We start from the raw sequence: 13,571 nt of genomic DNA on the forward strand, positions 1-13,571 counted from the left end.
TTAATTTTTTCTTGAGATGGAGTCTGGCTCTGTTGCCCAGGCTGGAGTGCAGTGGCTGGATCTCAGCTCACTGCAAGCTCCGCCTCCCGGGTTTACGCCATTCTCCTGCCTCAGGCTCCCGAGTAGCTGGGACTACAGACGTCTGCCAAATCGCCCGGCTAATTTTTTGTATTTTTTGGTAGAGACGGGGTTTCACCGTGTTAGCCAGGATGGTCTTGATCTCCTGACCTCGTGCTCCGCCCGTCTCGGCCTCCCAAAGTGCTGGAATTACAGGCTTGAGCCACTGCACCCGGCCACAGCAATTATTAAAAGCTGCAGTATGCAAGACACTTTGCTTGATGGTGGGGATTCACCAAGAGACAGAAACACACATCACTACTTTTTTTTTTTGAGATAAGGTCTTGCTGTGTCCCCCAGGCTGGGCTAGAGTGCAGTGATGTGAACGTGGCTCACTGCAGCCTCAAACCTCTAGAATCAAGCAGTCCTTCTGCCTCAGCCTCCCAAGTAGCTGGGACTACAAGCATGTGCCACCATGACTGGCTGTTTTTTATTTTTTGTAGAGATGGGGTCTCACTATGTTGCCCAGGCTATTCTTGAACTCCTGGCCTCAAGTGATCCTCCTGCCTCGGCCTCCCAAAGTGCTGGGATTACAGGCGTGAGCTGCCATGCCTGGCCGTAGATCACCATCTTTACCCTCATGGAGCTTAAATTCTAGTGTGAGAGATGGTCATTTACTGAGCGAGTGCATACTAATTACGATGGTGGTGAGTGTCGCAGAGGAAATGTGCAGGACGCAGGGCAGGCATGGATCAGGGAGGGCCTGGCCTTACTGCAGGAATATTTCTTCCATTCCTATCTTCATTGTATGATATTTTAAACTACTGTCTAGACAGGTGCATATATTCATATATATCTTTAGCGTTTTAGAAGTGTCATGCTGTGGCATAGTTATTTCTGTGGAAGCTCTTTGGAGAAGCTCTATCTTGCTTAGCATGGTGTTACTGAGCCCGGTGGCTGCCACTCCGGGCTTTTCTTTTTCTTTCTTTTCCTTTTTTTTTTTTTTTTTTTGAGACAGAGTCTCACTGTGTTGCCCAGGCTGGAGTGTAGTGGCTCTATCTCAGTTTGCTGCAACTTCCGCCTCCCGGGTTCAAGCAATTCTCCTACCTCAGCCTACCAAGTAGTTGGGATTACAGGCACCCACCACCATGCCTGGCTGATGTTTGTATTTTTAGCAGAGATGGGGTTTCACTATGTTGACCAGGCTTGTCTCGAACTCCTGACCTCAAGTGATCCACCTGCCTCGACCTCCCAAAGTGCTGGGATTACAGGCATGAGCCACTGCATCGGCCTAACTTTTGTAATTTTTGTAGAGACGGGGGGGGGTCTCAATTTCTTGCCCAGGCTGGCCTTGAACTCCTGACCTCAGGCAATCCTCCTGCCTTGGCCTCCCAAACTGCTGGGATTATAGGTGTGAGCCACCATGCCTGGCCAACTAAGTGCTTTTCAGCTACAAGTCATGGGATTCCAGTCAAGCCCACTTTAACAAAAGGGGGATTTTGAATAAACTTTTCTGCCTTGTTGCCTTCCTTTCGGGGACACCGGAGAATGGAGATTCTTCTCAGGCTGTACCATCCAGGGTTTCCCCACAGAACCCCAGACCCTCACTCCAGCTCCTCCTGAGATCCAGGGCATCCACAAGGAACTGCTGGGGTCCACAGGGGGCAGTGGTGAGCCTCTGGTCTTCCTCAGCCTTGTTTGGTGTATTTGAATCAGTGAGGTTGTCGGTCATGTTGGCACAGGCCTATAGTCCCAGCTACTCAGGAGGCTAAGGCAGGAGGATCGCTGGAACCCAGGAGCTCTGGGATGTCGTGAGCTATGCTGATTGCATCTCCATACTAAGTTTGGCATCAATATGGTGACCTCCCAGGACTGGGGGACCACCATGTTGCCCAAGGAGGGGTGAACACTGCCAGGTTGGAAATGGAGCAGGTCAAAAGTCCCGTGCTGTGCCGGGCACAGTGGCTCACGCCTGTAATCCCAGCACTGTGGGAGGCCAAGGCAGGCGGATCATTTGAGATCAGGAGTTCAAGACCAGCCTGGTCAACATGGTGAAAACCCATATCTACTAAAAATACAAAAATTAGCTAGGTGTGGTGGTGCGCACTGTTAATCGCAGCTGCTTGGATGGCTGAGGCATGAGAATCCATTGAACCCCGGAGGCAGAGGTTACAGTGAGCCGAGATCGCGCCACTGCACTTCAGCCCAGGCGAAAGAGCAAGACTCTTATCTCAAAAAAAGACAAAACAAAACAAAACAAAAACTCCCGTGCTGATCAGTAGTGGGATTGTACCTCTAACTAGCCACTGCACTCCAGCCTCAGCAACGTAGATGCCATCCTTTCTGTCACCTCTAAGGGATCTCTGTGGCCTCAGCAGTTGAATGCCAAATATCTTTCCATGAAGTTTGGGCATTGTACCAACTTTATTTCATTTTTTTTTTTTTTTTTTCCTGAGGCGGAGTCTCGCTCTGTTACCCAGCCTGGAGTGCAGTGGCCAGATCTCAGCTCACTGCAAGCTCCGCCTCCCGGGTTTACGCCATTCTCCTGCCTGAGCCTCCCGAGTAGCTGGGACTTACAGGCGCTTGCCACCTCGCCTGGCTAGTTTTTTGTATTTTTTTAGTAGAGACAGAGTTTCACCGGGTTAGCCAGGATGGTCTTGATCTCCTGACCTTGTGATCCGCCCGTCTCGGCCTCCCAAAGTGCTGGGATTACAGGCTTGAGCCACCACGCCCGGCCCTTTATTTCATTTTTAATATTTTGGTAGAGATAGGGTCTCACTATGTTGCCCAGGCTGGTCGTGACCTTGTACCAAGTTTGACTGCCCTTGAGTCTGCCCTGGAGATCAGAGTCTTTTATCAGACTGCAAAAATGTGAAATCACTGCTTAAAAACATGTGTCTTGGCCGGGCACGGTGGCTCACGCCTGTAATCCCAGCACTTTGGGAGGCCGAGGCGGGCGGATCATGAGGTCAGGAGTTTGAGACCACTTTGGCCAACACAGTGAAACCTGGTCTCTGCTAAAAATACAAAAAATTAGCCAGGCATAGTGCTGGGCGCTTGTAATCCCAGCTACTTGGGAGGCTGAGGCAGGAGGATCGCATGAACCCGGGAGGCGGAGGTTGCAGTGAGCTAAGATCACGCCACTGCACTCCATCCTGGGCAACAGAAGGAGACTCCGCCTCGAAAAACAAAAACAAACAAACAAACAAAAAAACAAAAGAAAAACGTGTCTCCTGCAGAGTGAACTGCGCCATGCTTCTCCCTGTGCCCACGCTGCTGGGCCGCCTCTTCGTGTGGCCCTGCAGCAGTGTGTGTGGGGCAGCTGAGGGTGCAGCTTGACTGCTCCTTCCCTCCCCACCCCCACCCAGCCACGCCTCAAGGCACCTTCCTTCCCAGGTGCTCCTTTTTTGGGGATGCCCGGCATCCAGGCAGGTGTCTCCTTCCTGCCCTCCTCTGCTATCTGATTGGACAGTGGAAGCGCCTTCTCCTTTGCTCACCCAGATTTCAAATTTCAATCTCAGAGGCCCGTGACACCCCCACCGCTTCTAAAAGTCACCGCTGTGCTTACAGCTATCTGGCTTATTACACACCTGCGGCGTCCTCAGAGCAGGCTGGGCAGGTCTGCGTCCCTGGGGCTCCAGCGCAGGGTTGGAAGTCCTCCAGGTTTCCCAGGTGCACCAGGGGACCGGCCCCTTTGCCTACAAGTGAAACAGAAATTTCAAAGGAGATTAATTAAACTTGGTCCTTTTATTGAGGTGTCTGATTTAACGAGGTAAGCAGGCTCCGGGGGCCTAGCCTGGGAGCCTAGCGGCATGTCTTCTAAGCCCCAGGAACTGACTTTCATCCAAGCTAAGGGCGCTGAGACCCCTGCTCCAGTTCTCAGGATTTATTTAGTATAGATGCTTCCAACAAACCGTGGCCATCCACTCCACACCAGGCACCATGCCAGGTTTCAGGGTTACATGATCAGTAGGGAACTTGGCATGCTTTCAGGGAATTCCAGAAACAGGCCATTTGCAGGCCAGAGGAATGAGTGTCAGGACGGAAGGCAGTGTGGGCAGTTGTGGAGTGCTTAATCCAGCCTGGGGAGGAGGCAGGAGGGTGCCCTGGAGTAGGTGCCACTCAGGCAGATTCTTGCTTTTTAGTTGACTTTTCTTTCCTTCTTTCTTTCTTTTGAAATGGGATCTTGCTGTGTCTCCCACGCTGGAGTGTAGTGGCTCACTACAACCTCCGCCTCCTGGGCTTAAGTGATCCCCCTGTCTTAGCCTCCTTAGCTGGGACTACAGGTGTGCACCACCATGCCTGGGTAATTTTTGTATTTTTTGTAGAGACAGGGTTTTGCCCTGTCGCCCAGGCTGGTGTCAAACTCCTGGACACAAGTGATCCACCTGCCTCGGCCTCCCAAAGTGCTGTGATTACGGGCATGCACCACGGTGCTTGTCTCCTTTGGTTTCTCCCCATAAATGCACCTCCTGCAGGACTTTCTTTCTCCCCCCACCCCCACGCCACCCCCGGGATGGAGTTTCGCTCTTGTAGTCCAGGCTGGAATGTAGTAGTGCGATCTTGGCTCACTGTAACCTCCGCCTCCCGGGTTCAAGCGATTCTTCTGCCTCAGCCTCCTGAGTAACTGGGATTACAAGTGGCCGCCACCACGCCTGGCTAATTTTTGTGTTTTTAGTTGTAGAGATGGGGTTTCGCCATGTTGGCCAGGCTGGTCTCAAACTCCTGACCTCAGGTGATCCACCTGCCTCAGCCTCCCTAAGTGTTGGGATTACAGGCGTGAGCCACTGCACCTGGCCTTTCTTTAATTACTGTTATTTTAAAAAATTCTTTATAAAGGGGCTAGAATAAACCATTTTTTGGTTAAGTCTTGAAATTTCTAGGTCCCCACCTTCTGGTCTTCACGGTAACTCTGAACTTTATCTATGCCGGTAACTCTGAAAAGTCTTTGCCGGCTGTAAAACTCCTGTAAAACTCCACAGCTACTCCAGTAGTCTGAAGCCCCTAAGGGAAAGCCTGGAGGCCATTGGCCTAGCTGCCCACCCCCTCCTCCAGGCCTGACTCCTTCCCAGTCTCAGCAAGATTGCTGTGGGGGTGGGTGGAGCCTGAGAGCCCAGCGTTGGCTTCTGCTTGCTATGAAATGCTCTGGGCAGCAGAAGCCTCTCTATTTCTTAGCGTAGGAGGAACTAGAGCTCCGTTTTGTGTCTGCCAGAAATCTGGATGGGGGAAGGGTTGGTTCTGAGGGCCCCCGATTTACCCAGCAAACATGCACTGGGCACCTGCCTCGTGTCCTGTAGTGTGCTTGGCAGTGGGGATGCCGTGAATGGGGCCAGGCGTGCGTTATGCAAGTGGGGGAGGCGGAGAAGGTGATGCGAACAAGCGGGCAGCATGTGGGCACAGTGGGACAGAGTTCTGTGAGGCCCCTTTGAAGTTCCTGCTTCCCGGAGACCAGATGAAGGCCCTCCAGCCACGGCACTTCCTTGAATGGGATGGTGTGAGTCCTTCATGTGCAGCTGGAGGGGGGCCATCTTCGACTTCAAACATTAAACACCCGAGGACTGGCTCTTTAGATCCCATTGCCTGTGACCCACTTTGGCCTCTAGGATCTTCTTTCTTTGTCTGCCAGCTGCAGTGGTGAGGCCACTTGGAAGCCTTGAGCTCGTTTCTTCTAGCCTAATATCTAAGGGCCTCGCTTTATTTTAATTTTTTATTAAAATTTCAGATTATTATGTTTAATTTCAAACATATAAAGGTAGAAAGAATAATACAATGGACCAGGCACAGTGGCTCCTGACTGTCATCCCAGCACTTTGGGAGGCCAAGGTGGGCTCCCCATAGATGATGCTTTCCTTCTACTCTTTCCTGTATGCTTTTTTTTTTGGAGACAACTCTCACCCAGGCTGGAGTGCAGTGACGCGATCTCAGCTCACTGCAACCTCTGCCTCTCAGGCCTAGGTGATCCTTCCACCTCAACCTCCCAAGTAGCTGGGACTATAGGCGTGCACCACCATGCCCAGCTAATTTTTTTGTTCCGTTTTTGTGTTTGTTTTTTGTTTCTTTAGTAGAGACAGGGTTTTACCATGTGGCCCAGGCTGGTCTCAAACTCCTGACCTCAAGTGATCCGCCTGCCTCAGCCGCCCAAAGTGCTGGCATTACAGGCATGCACCACCGTGCCTTGCTAATTTTTGTCTTTTTAGTAGAGCCAGGGTTTTGCCATGTTGGCCAGACTGGTCTAGAACTCCTGACCTCAAGTGATCTACCTGCCTTGGCCTCTCAAAGTGCTACAATTACAGGCATGAGACACCGCACCCGGCCGTGTTTCTTTTTTGAATGGTGGGAGAAGGTGTGATTTTTTAGCTTCCCTTTTCTGTACTTTCCAAGTGCTCCTGTCTTCATCTGGACTTGTCCCTGAGCCCCTGGGTCCTTGTAACTGCGCTGTTGAGAATAGATAGGGAGCCTGGGGCCACTAGCTTGGGGGAGGACCCAGCAAGTGTGGGAAGGAGCCGTCAGCCTCCACATCTGAAGGTGGAGAAGGATTTGTACTGTTCTCCTCCTCTGCCTGATTCCATCACAACAGCAGCAACAACAACAACAGCAGCAGCAGCAGATCAACTCAGCCGGCAGCCACTGTGGCCATGTTGGCAAGGGACCTCGGGCATTCTGTCTGCCAGCAGGTCCCACTGTGTGTCCAGCTGGAGCGCCTTTGGGCACACCCTGTTCTGCTGAGGTGGTAAATGGCACGTCTATCTAATGCTCCCCCAAATTGTTTTTTCTAGGTCTTAGTACCCTGCAAAGGAAGCCTGTCGAGCAGCATCCAGTCTACTTGTCAGTTTGAGTCCTACATTTTGATACCTGTGGAAGAACATTTTCAGACCTTAAATGGAAAGGTATTCATTTCTTGGTGGGTGGGCCAGGGTCACCTACTCCGTGTTTGGGACCGGAGGGGAGGGAAGAGAGTCCCGTTCTCAGCCTTTCACAGCTACTGGCAATGGTGGCATTTGACACATGGTGCAGCCCCATGGGGGGCTGGAGGGACCCTGCCTTTGTGGTGGAGGAAAGGGAGGTGGTGACAGTGAGCAGGACCCCAGCTGCTGCCTTGGAGGCCGGGAGGTGCCGAGCGTCTCTGCCTGAGCCTGTGATGGGGTGTCTGCCATGTGTCACTGGAACACCTCCTCCTTGCTTGTCTGAGCGAGAGGAAGTTGCTTTATCCCAGTACCATGAAAAGCTTGTCAGTTTCTTGGCCCCAGATAGGACATCAGGGATGACTATTTTAGTTTTTAAAAGCTTTTTGTTTCGGCTGGGCATGGTGGCTCATGCCTGTAATCCTAGCACTTTGGGAGGCCAAGGCAGGAGAATCACTTGAGGCCGGGAGTTTGAGACCAGCCTGGACAACACAGCAAGACCTCATCTCTGCCAAAAATAAAAATAAAAAAATTAGCCAGACGTGATGGTGCGTGCTTATAGTCCCAGCTACTTGGGAGGCAGAGGTGGGAGAATTGCTTAAGCCCAGGAGTTTGAGCTTGCAGTAAGCCATGATTATGTTACCCGCCCTGTAGCCTGGGCAACAGAGCGAGACCCTGTCTGGAAGAAGAAAAAAAAAACCACCCAAAAAACAATCTTTTGTTTTGAAATAATTTCAAATGTTTTAGTAAAGTCAAAAAAACTCTTAAACATGCTTTCCCCCAAGCTGTTAACGTTCTTGCCACATTGGTTGTTTTATCTCTCTCTCGACATTATTATTTTGAATCTTTTTTTTTTTTTCTCAGACAGAATCTCGCTCTGTCACCAGGCTGGAGTGCAGTGGTGTGATCTTGACTCAGTGCACCCAACCTCTACCTCCCAGGTTCAAGCGATTCTTCTGCCTCAGTCTCCCGAGTAGCTGGGACTACAGGCGTGCGCCACCATGCCCAGCTAATTTTTGTGTTTTTAGTAGAGACGGGGTTTCACCGTGTTGGCCAGGATGGTCTTGATGTCTTGACCTCATGATATGCCCGCCTCAGCCTCCCAAAGTGCTAGAATTACAGGTGTGTGCTGCTACTCCCAGCCTGAATCTTTTGAGACTAAGTTGCAGGCACTGTGCCCTTTAGCCCAAGACAGTTCAGTGTGTATTTCCCAAGAAGAGGCATTCTCTCATGTAACCACAATGCAGTGATCGAACTCAGATAATTTAGCATTTTTTTTCTTCTTAGCTCTGGAATCACACAGTGCGTTTTTTTTTTTTTTTGGAGACAGAGTCTCACTCTGTCACCCAGGCTGGAGTGCAGTAGCTCAGTCTCAGCTCCTGACCTCAAATGATCCACCCACCTTGGTCTCCCAAAGTGCTTGGATTACAGGCATGAGCCACTGCACCCGGCCTGGATCCTTTTTAAATGTTGCAACAGAAAAAACATTGAGCTATTTCTTGAGTAGAAGAAATCCTGTGTTCTTTGTGAAAAGAAAAAGTAAGAATGCTCTCCCTATCTAAGAGATGGAAGTAATCTGGTGCTGCAGTGTGGCCAGGGCTGAATCCCACCTGCTACTCCCTGCACGGCTCACTGTGGTCATGGCCGGGTGCTCGGGGCAGACCAGCCGCGCAAAGCCCAACTCCTGTCCTCTTTGTAGATCTGGGTGTCTAAAAGAGAACAAATCAACTAAGCTGACTGACAGCTGGGGTGAGCAGATCTGTGGCAGGAAAATAGCAGTGTATCTTGTGAGCCACAGGGCAGAGCAGGTGCACTGACAACCCCGTGCTTCCTCTCCCCGTCACAGCGCCACGAGCCTCAGCTGCTGTGTCTGCACACAGCTCCCGCCCCAGTGAGGACAGTGTGGCCAGGCTTCCCTGACCACGGGGATACCGGGAAAAACAGGGCCATTCATGAATGGGAATAAAGTCTCCCTCTCTCAGAACCTATCTGCTTCCTCTTTAAAAGCAAAAAAAAAAAAAAAAAAAAAAAAAAACACAACACATGCCCCATGGTTAACATCAACAGTGAAAAATGCTATCAGGTGCCTTCCAACAGCTGACATCATGTGCCTTCCAACAGGATACACAGAGGGAGGTAAAACACCCCTTTCAGGGCATTCCTTTCAGAAACATGTGACTGTAAAACTCTCTAATTGTCAGGATTCTAATTGTCAAGAAACATCAGACAAACCCTCCCAAACACATGGAGGGAGGGTCTGCAGTACACAACAAAGATGTCAATGTCGTGAAAGGCGAAGAAAGACCTAGGCACTGTTCCAAATGAGAAACTAAAAAGATGAACAAATGCACCATGTGGGCCGGGCGCAGTGGCTCACGCCTGTAATCCCAGCACTCCAGGAGGCCAAGGTGGGCGGATCACCTGAGGCCAGGAGTTTGAGATCAGCCTGGCCAACATGGCGAAACACGTCTCTACTAAAAATATAAAAATTATCTGGGTGTGGTGGTGGGTGCCTGTGGTGCCAGGTACTCAGGAGGCTAAAAAAATAAAAATAATTCGGGTATCTTGCAGCCACAGTTACTAGGTCAACAAAGAGGAAACATTTTAGTATCAAAACGAACAAAACAGGAGAGTATTTGTGCCGCAGCAAACCCACACTGGGGTGAAGGCCATAGGGTCTGGTTACATGCTGCGTTGGGGGCCAGGCTAAGAGTGGGACATGGTTGCCCCGGCTGCTGGTGCAGTGATGGCTTTCTTGTTTGCAGGATGTCTTTATACAAGGGAACAGGATTAAATTAGGAGCTGGTTTTGCCTGTCTTCTCTCAGTGCCTGTTCTCTTTGAAGAAACTTTCTACAATGAAAAAGAAGAGAGTTTCAGCATCCTGTGTATAGCCCATCCTTTGGAAAAGAGAGAGAGTTCAGGTATTCTGGAAGAAAAAACCCTTTTCTCCTGTTTTAGAGAAATGTGTTTGTTGAACTTGTTCCTGACTTAACTGTCGAAAGGTTAAACAAGGCCGGGTATGGTGGCTTGTGCCTGTAATCCCTGCACTTTGGGAGGCCAAGGCGCGAGGATCACTTGAGGCCAGGAGTTCAAAACTAGCCTAGACAACGTGGTGAGACCCCGTCTCTATAAAAAATTTAAAAAATCAAGCCGGCCACAGTGGCTCATGTCTGTAATCCCAACACTTTGGGAGGCTGAGGCAGGCAGATTACTTGAGACCAGGAGTTCAAGATCAGCCTGGTCAATAGGGTGAAACCCCATCTCTACCAAAAATACAAAAATTAGCTAGGTATGGTGGCATGCCCCTGTAATCCCAGCTGCTCGGGAGGCTGAGGCAGGAGAATTGCTTGAACCCAGAAGGCGGAGGTTGCAGTGAGCTGAGATCATGCCGCTGCACTCTATCCTGGGTGACAGAGTGAGACTGTCTCAAAAATAGAAAATAGGCCGGGCGTGGTGCTCACGCCTGTAATCCCTAGCACTTTGGGAAGCTGAGGTGGGTGGATTACCTGAGGTCAAGAGTTCAAGACCAGCCTGGCCAACATGGTGAAACCCCATCTCTACTAAAATACAAAAATTCAGGTGCAGTGGTGCACTCCTATAATCCCAGCTACTCAGAAGGCTGAGGCAGGAGAATCACTTGAACCCAGGACAGGGAGGTTGCTGTGAGCCAAGATCGCACCGCTGCACTCCAGCCTGGGCTACAGAGTGAGAATTCGCCTCAAAAAAAAAAAAAAAAAGATAAAAATTAGCTGAGCATGGTGGTACATGCCTGTAGTCTCAGTTATTCAAGAGGCTGAGGTGGGAGGGTCACTCGAGCCTAGGAATTCAAGGCTGCACTGAGCCATGATCACACCACTGCACTCTAGTGTGGGCTACAGAGCAGGACCCTCTCTCCAAAAACAATAAAATTATTGTTATTGTTTAATTATTTTTGAGATGGAGTCTTGCTCTGTTGCCAGGCTGGAGTGCAGTGGCATAATCTCAGCTCACTGCAACCTCCAGCTCCTGGGTTCAAGCGATTCTCCTGCCTCAGCCTCCTGAGTAGCTGGGATTACAGGCGTCCACCACCACGCCCAGCTAATTTTTGTATTTTTAGTAGAGACAGGGTTTCACCGTGTTGGCCAGGATGGTCTCAATCTCTTGACCTTGTGATCTGCCCGCCTCAGCCTCCCAAAGTACTGGGATTACAGGCGGGAGCCACTGTGCCCGGCCAATAAATTAATTTTTTTGTTGTTGTTGTTGAGACGGAGTCTCGCTCTGTCTCGCCCAGGCTGGAGTGCAGTGGCTGAATCTCAGCTCACTGTAAGCTCCGCCTCCCGGGTTTACGCCATTCTCCTGCCTCAGCCTCCCGAGTAGCTGGGACTACAGGCACCCGCCACCTCGCCCGGCTAGTTTTTTGTATTTTTTAGTAGAGACAGGGTTTCACCGTGTTGGCCAGGATGGTCTCGATCTCCTGACCTCGTTAACCCGCCCGTCTCGGCCTCCCAAAGTGNTCTTGACCTTGTGATCTGCCCCCCTCAGCCTCCCAAAGTACCGGGATTACAGGCGGGAGCCACTGTGCCCGGCCAATAAATTAATTTTTTTGTTGTTGTTGTTGAGACGGAGTCTCGCTCTGTCTCGCCCAGGCTGGAGTGCAGTGGCTGAATCTCAGCTCACTGTAAGCTCCGCCTCCCGGGTTTACGCCATTCTCCTGCCTCAGCCTCCCGAGTAGCTGGGACTACAGGCACCCGCCACCTCGCCCGGCTAGTTTTTTGTATTTTTTAGTAGAGACAGGGTTTCACCGTGTTGGCCAGGATGGTCTCGATCTCCTGACCTCGTTAACCCGCCCGTCTCGGCCTCCCAAAGTGCTGGGATTACAGGCTTGAGCCACCGTGCCCGGCCAAATTATTTTTTTAAGAAGGTTAAACATCCTGGAAAATATTCAAGAGCCACATGGAGACCTGTATCATTGTTTCCAGTGGTTCCTCCTAGAACTTAAAGTCACTGGGCTGAGGAGATATGGATCAGGGCTACTGTTGCACAGGTCGGGCATTGCACAGTTCCAGGAGGCAGCATTCACGTAGACCTCAGCCTGCCTTTGATCAACCCGGGATGTGACTGTTGCCCCATGAGTTGTGCAAAGTGGTAGCCCCAGCTTTGTCTCTGGATCTCAGCTTCAGGGCTGGCTCTTATAGCGCCCAGCTCCAGCATTGTGCCTCTTTGAGATTTCGTTATTTTTAATACATAATAATCCTTCATTTGCCCCAGAAAATTGAGATAACAGTGTGCAGGATGCCCACTGAGGCTCTTATTGTCAGGAATCGGGGTCTTGCCGATGGTCCCAGATAGTTTGGTTTTGTCCCAGGAAGAGGCCTTGAGAGGACCAGGCTCTCTGGACTCCGGGGTGTCCTGTAACTGGGCTGTTCTTGTGCAGTGTCTTGGAATAATGACATTTTCCCTCCTCCACAGAGGGCCTACACCCTCTAGGGTAGGATAGAACAGAGTCAGGAACCAGCAGAGGCTTCAGCAGGCCCGACCTGTTTCTTTTTCAGAAGAGCCTTTGGCACCCTCAGATCCCTTTTCCCTGAAAACCATTGAAGATGTGAGAGAGTTCTTGGGAAGACACTCCGAGCGATTTGACAGGAACATCGCCTCTTTCCACCGAACATTCCGAGAATGCGAGAGGAAGAGCCTCCGTCACCACATAGTCAGTAGCTGTGCTGTCCTTTGCCTGGCGTGCCCTGTCTCGGTTCAGTGCAGGGCACCGGGAACCCTCAGTTTTCTCTGGAACTGCCTGGTGCTGCCTTACTGTTTGAAGTCTTTTAAAAATGTTTCTCTCTAACTATAAAAGTAGTTTAGCCGGGCATGGTGGTGTAAGCCTGTCTTCCCAGCACTTTGGGAGGCCAAGATGGGAGGATCTCTTGAGGCTGGGAGTTTAAGACCAGCCTGGGCAACATAGAAAGACCCCATCGCTACAGAAAATACAAAAATTAGCCAGGTGTGGTGACATGCACGTGTATTCGCAGCTACTTGAGAGGTGGAGGTGGGAGGATCATTTTAGCTCAGGCATTTGAGACTGCAGCGTGCTGTAGTCATACCACTGCCCTCTACTTTGGGCAACAAAGTGAGACCCTTTCTCTTAAAAAAAAAGAAAACCAAGTGGTATAAGCCATGAGGAAGTATAAAAATGAGTATTGTTATCCTCTTGTTAACCCCAAGGGGAAATTTCTCCTGCTTTTAATGCATACACACCTAAAAAAAAAAAGTTGAGAAAATCATGTAATTGACTTGATAAAGCTTGCGTTAACCCTTGAAACTCTGGGCGTGTTACCTGCTCTGGCTCCCGCGTCATGGCCTTGCTGGTAAGGTCCCTCTGCTCTGTGTGGTTTAGGACTCAGCGAATGCTCTCTACACCAAATGCCTCCAGCAGCTTCTGAGGGACTCTCACCTGGTAAGCAGCAAGACTTCCAAGAGGGAGGATTGCGGTGCACCCCCATGCAAATCCAAGCCCTTTTACTGTGCTTCTCTTGCCCTCTAGAAAATGCTTGCCAAGCAGGAGGCCCAAATGAGCCTGATGAAGCAGGCAGTGGAGGTGAGGTTGGGGTGGAGTGGCTGGGAGGAAGGCACACCCT

General features: G+C 50.6%; 1 protein-coding gene across 5 annotated transcripts in view; it reads left to right on the forward strand.

The window, feature by feature from the left end:
- Positions 1-13,571, forward strand: part of ANKRD27 (ankyrin repeat domain 27) — a 79,839-nt gene that overhangs the window by 20,282 nt on the left and 45,986 nt on the right. For 4 of the 5 annotated variants that reach the window (XM_017861716.1, XM_017861719.1, XM_017861718.1 and 1 more), the window contains exons 3-7: positions 6,834-6,944; positions 9,725-9,881; positions 12,492-12,646; positions 13,331-13,390; positions 13,478-13,531. In XM_017861716.1, coding sequence (XP_017717205.1) covers positions 6,834-6,944; positions 9,725-9,881; positions 12,492-12,646; positions 13,331-13,390; positions 13,478-13,531 — 537 coding nt within the window. The remainder of the gene's footprint in view (positions 1-6,833; positions 6,945-9,724; positions 9,882-12,491; positions 12,647-13,330; positions 13,391-13,477; positions 13,532-13,571) is intronic. The other variant, XM_017861721.1, reaches the window with a different exon arrangement.

The sequence above is a fragment of the Rhinopithecus bieti genome, unplaced genomic scaffold, assembly GCF_001698545.2.
Source record: "Rhinopithecus bieti isolate Rb0 unplaced genomic scaffold, ASM169854v2 scaffold_62779, whole genome shotgun sequence".
NCBI classification, from domain to species: domain Eukaryota; kingdom Metazoa; phylum Chordata; class Mammalia; order Primates; family Cercopithecidae; genus Rhinopithecus; species Rhinopithecus bieti.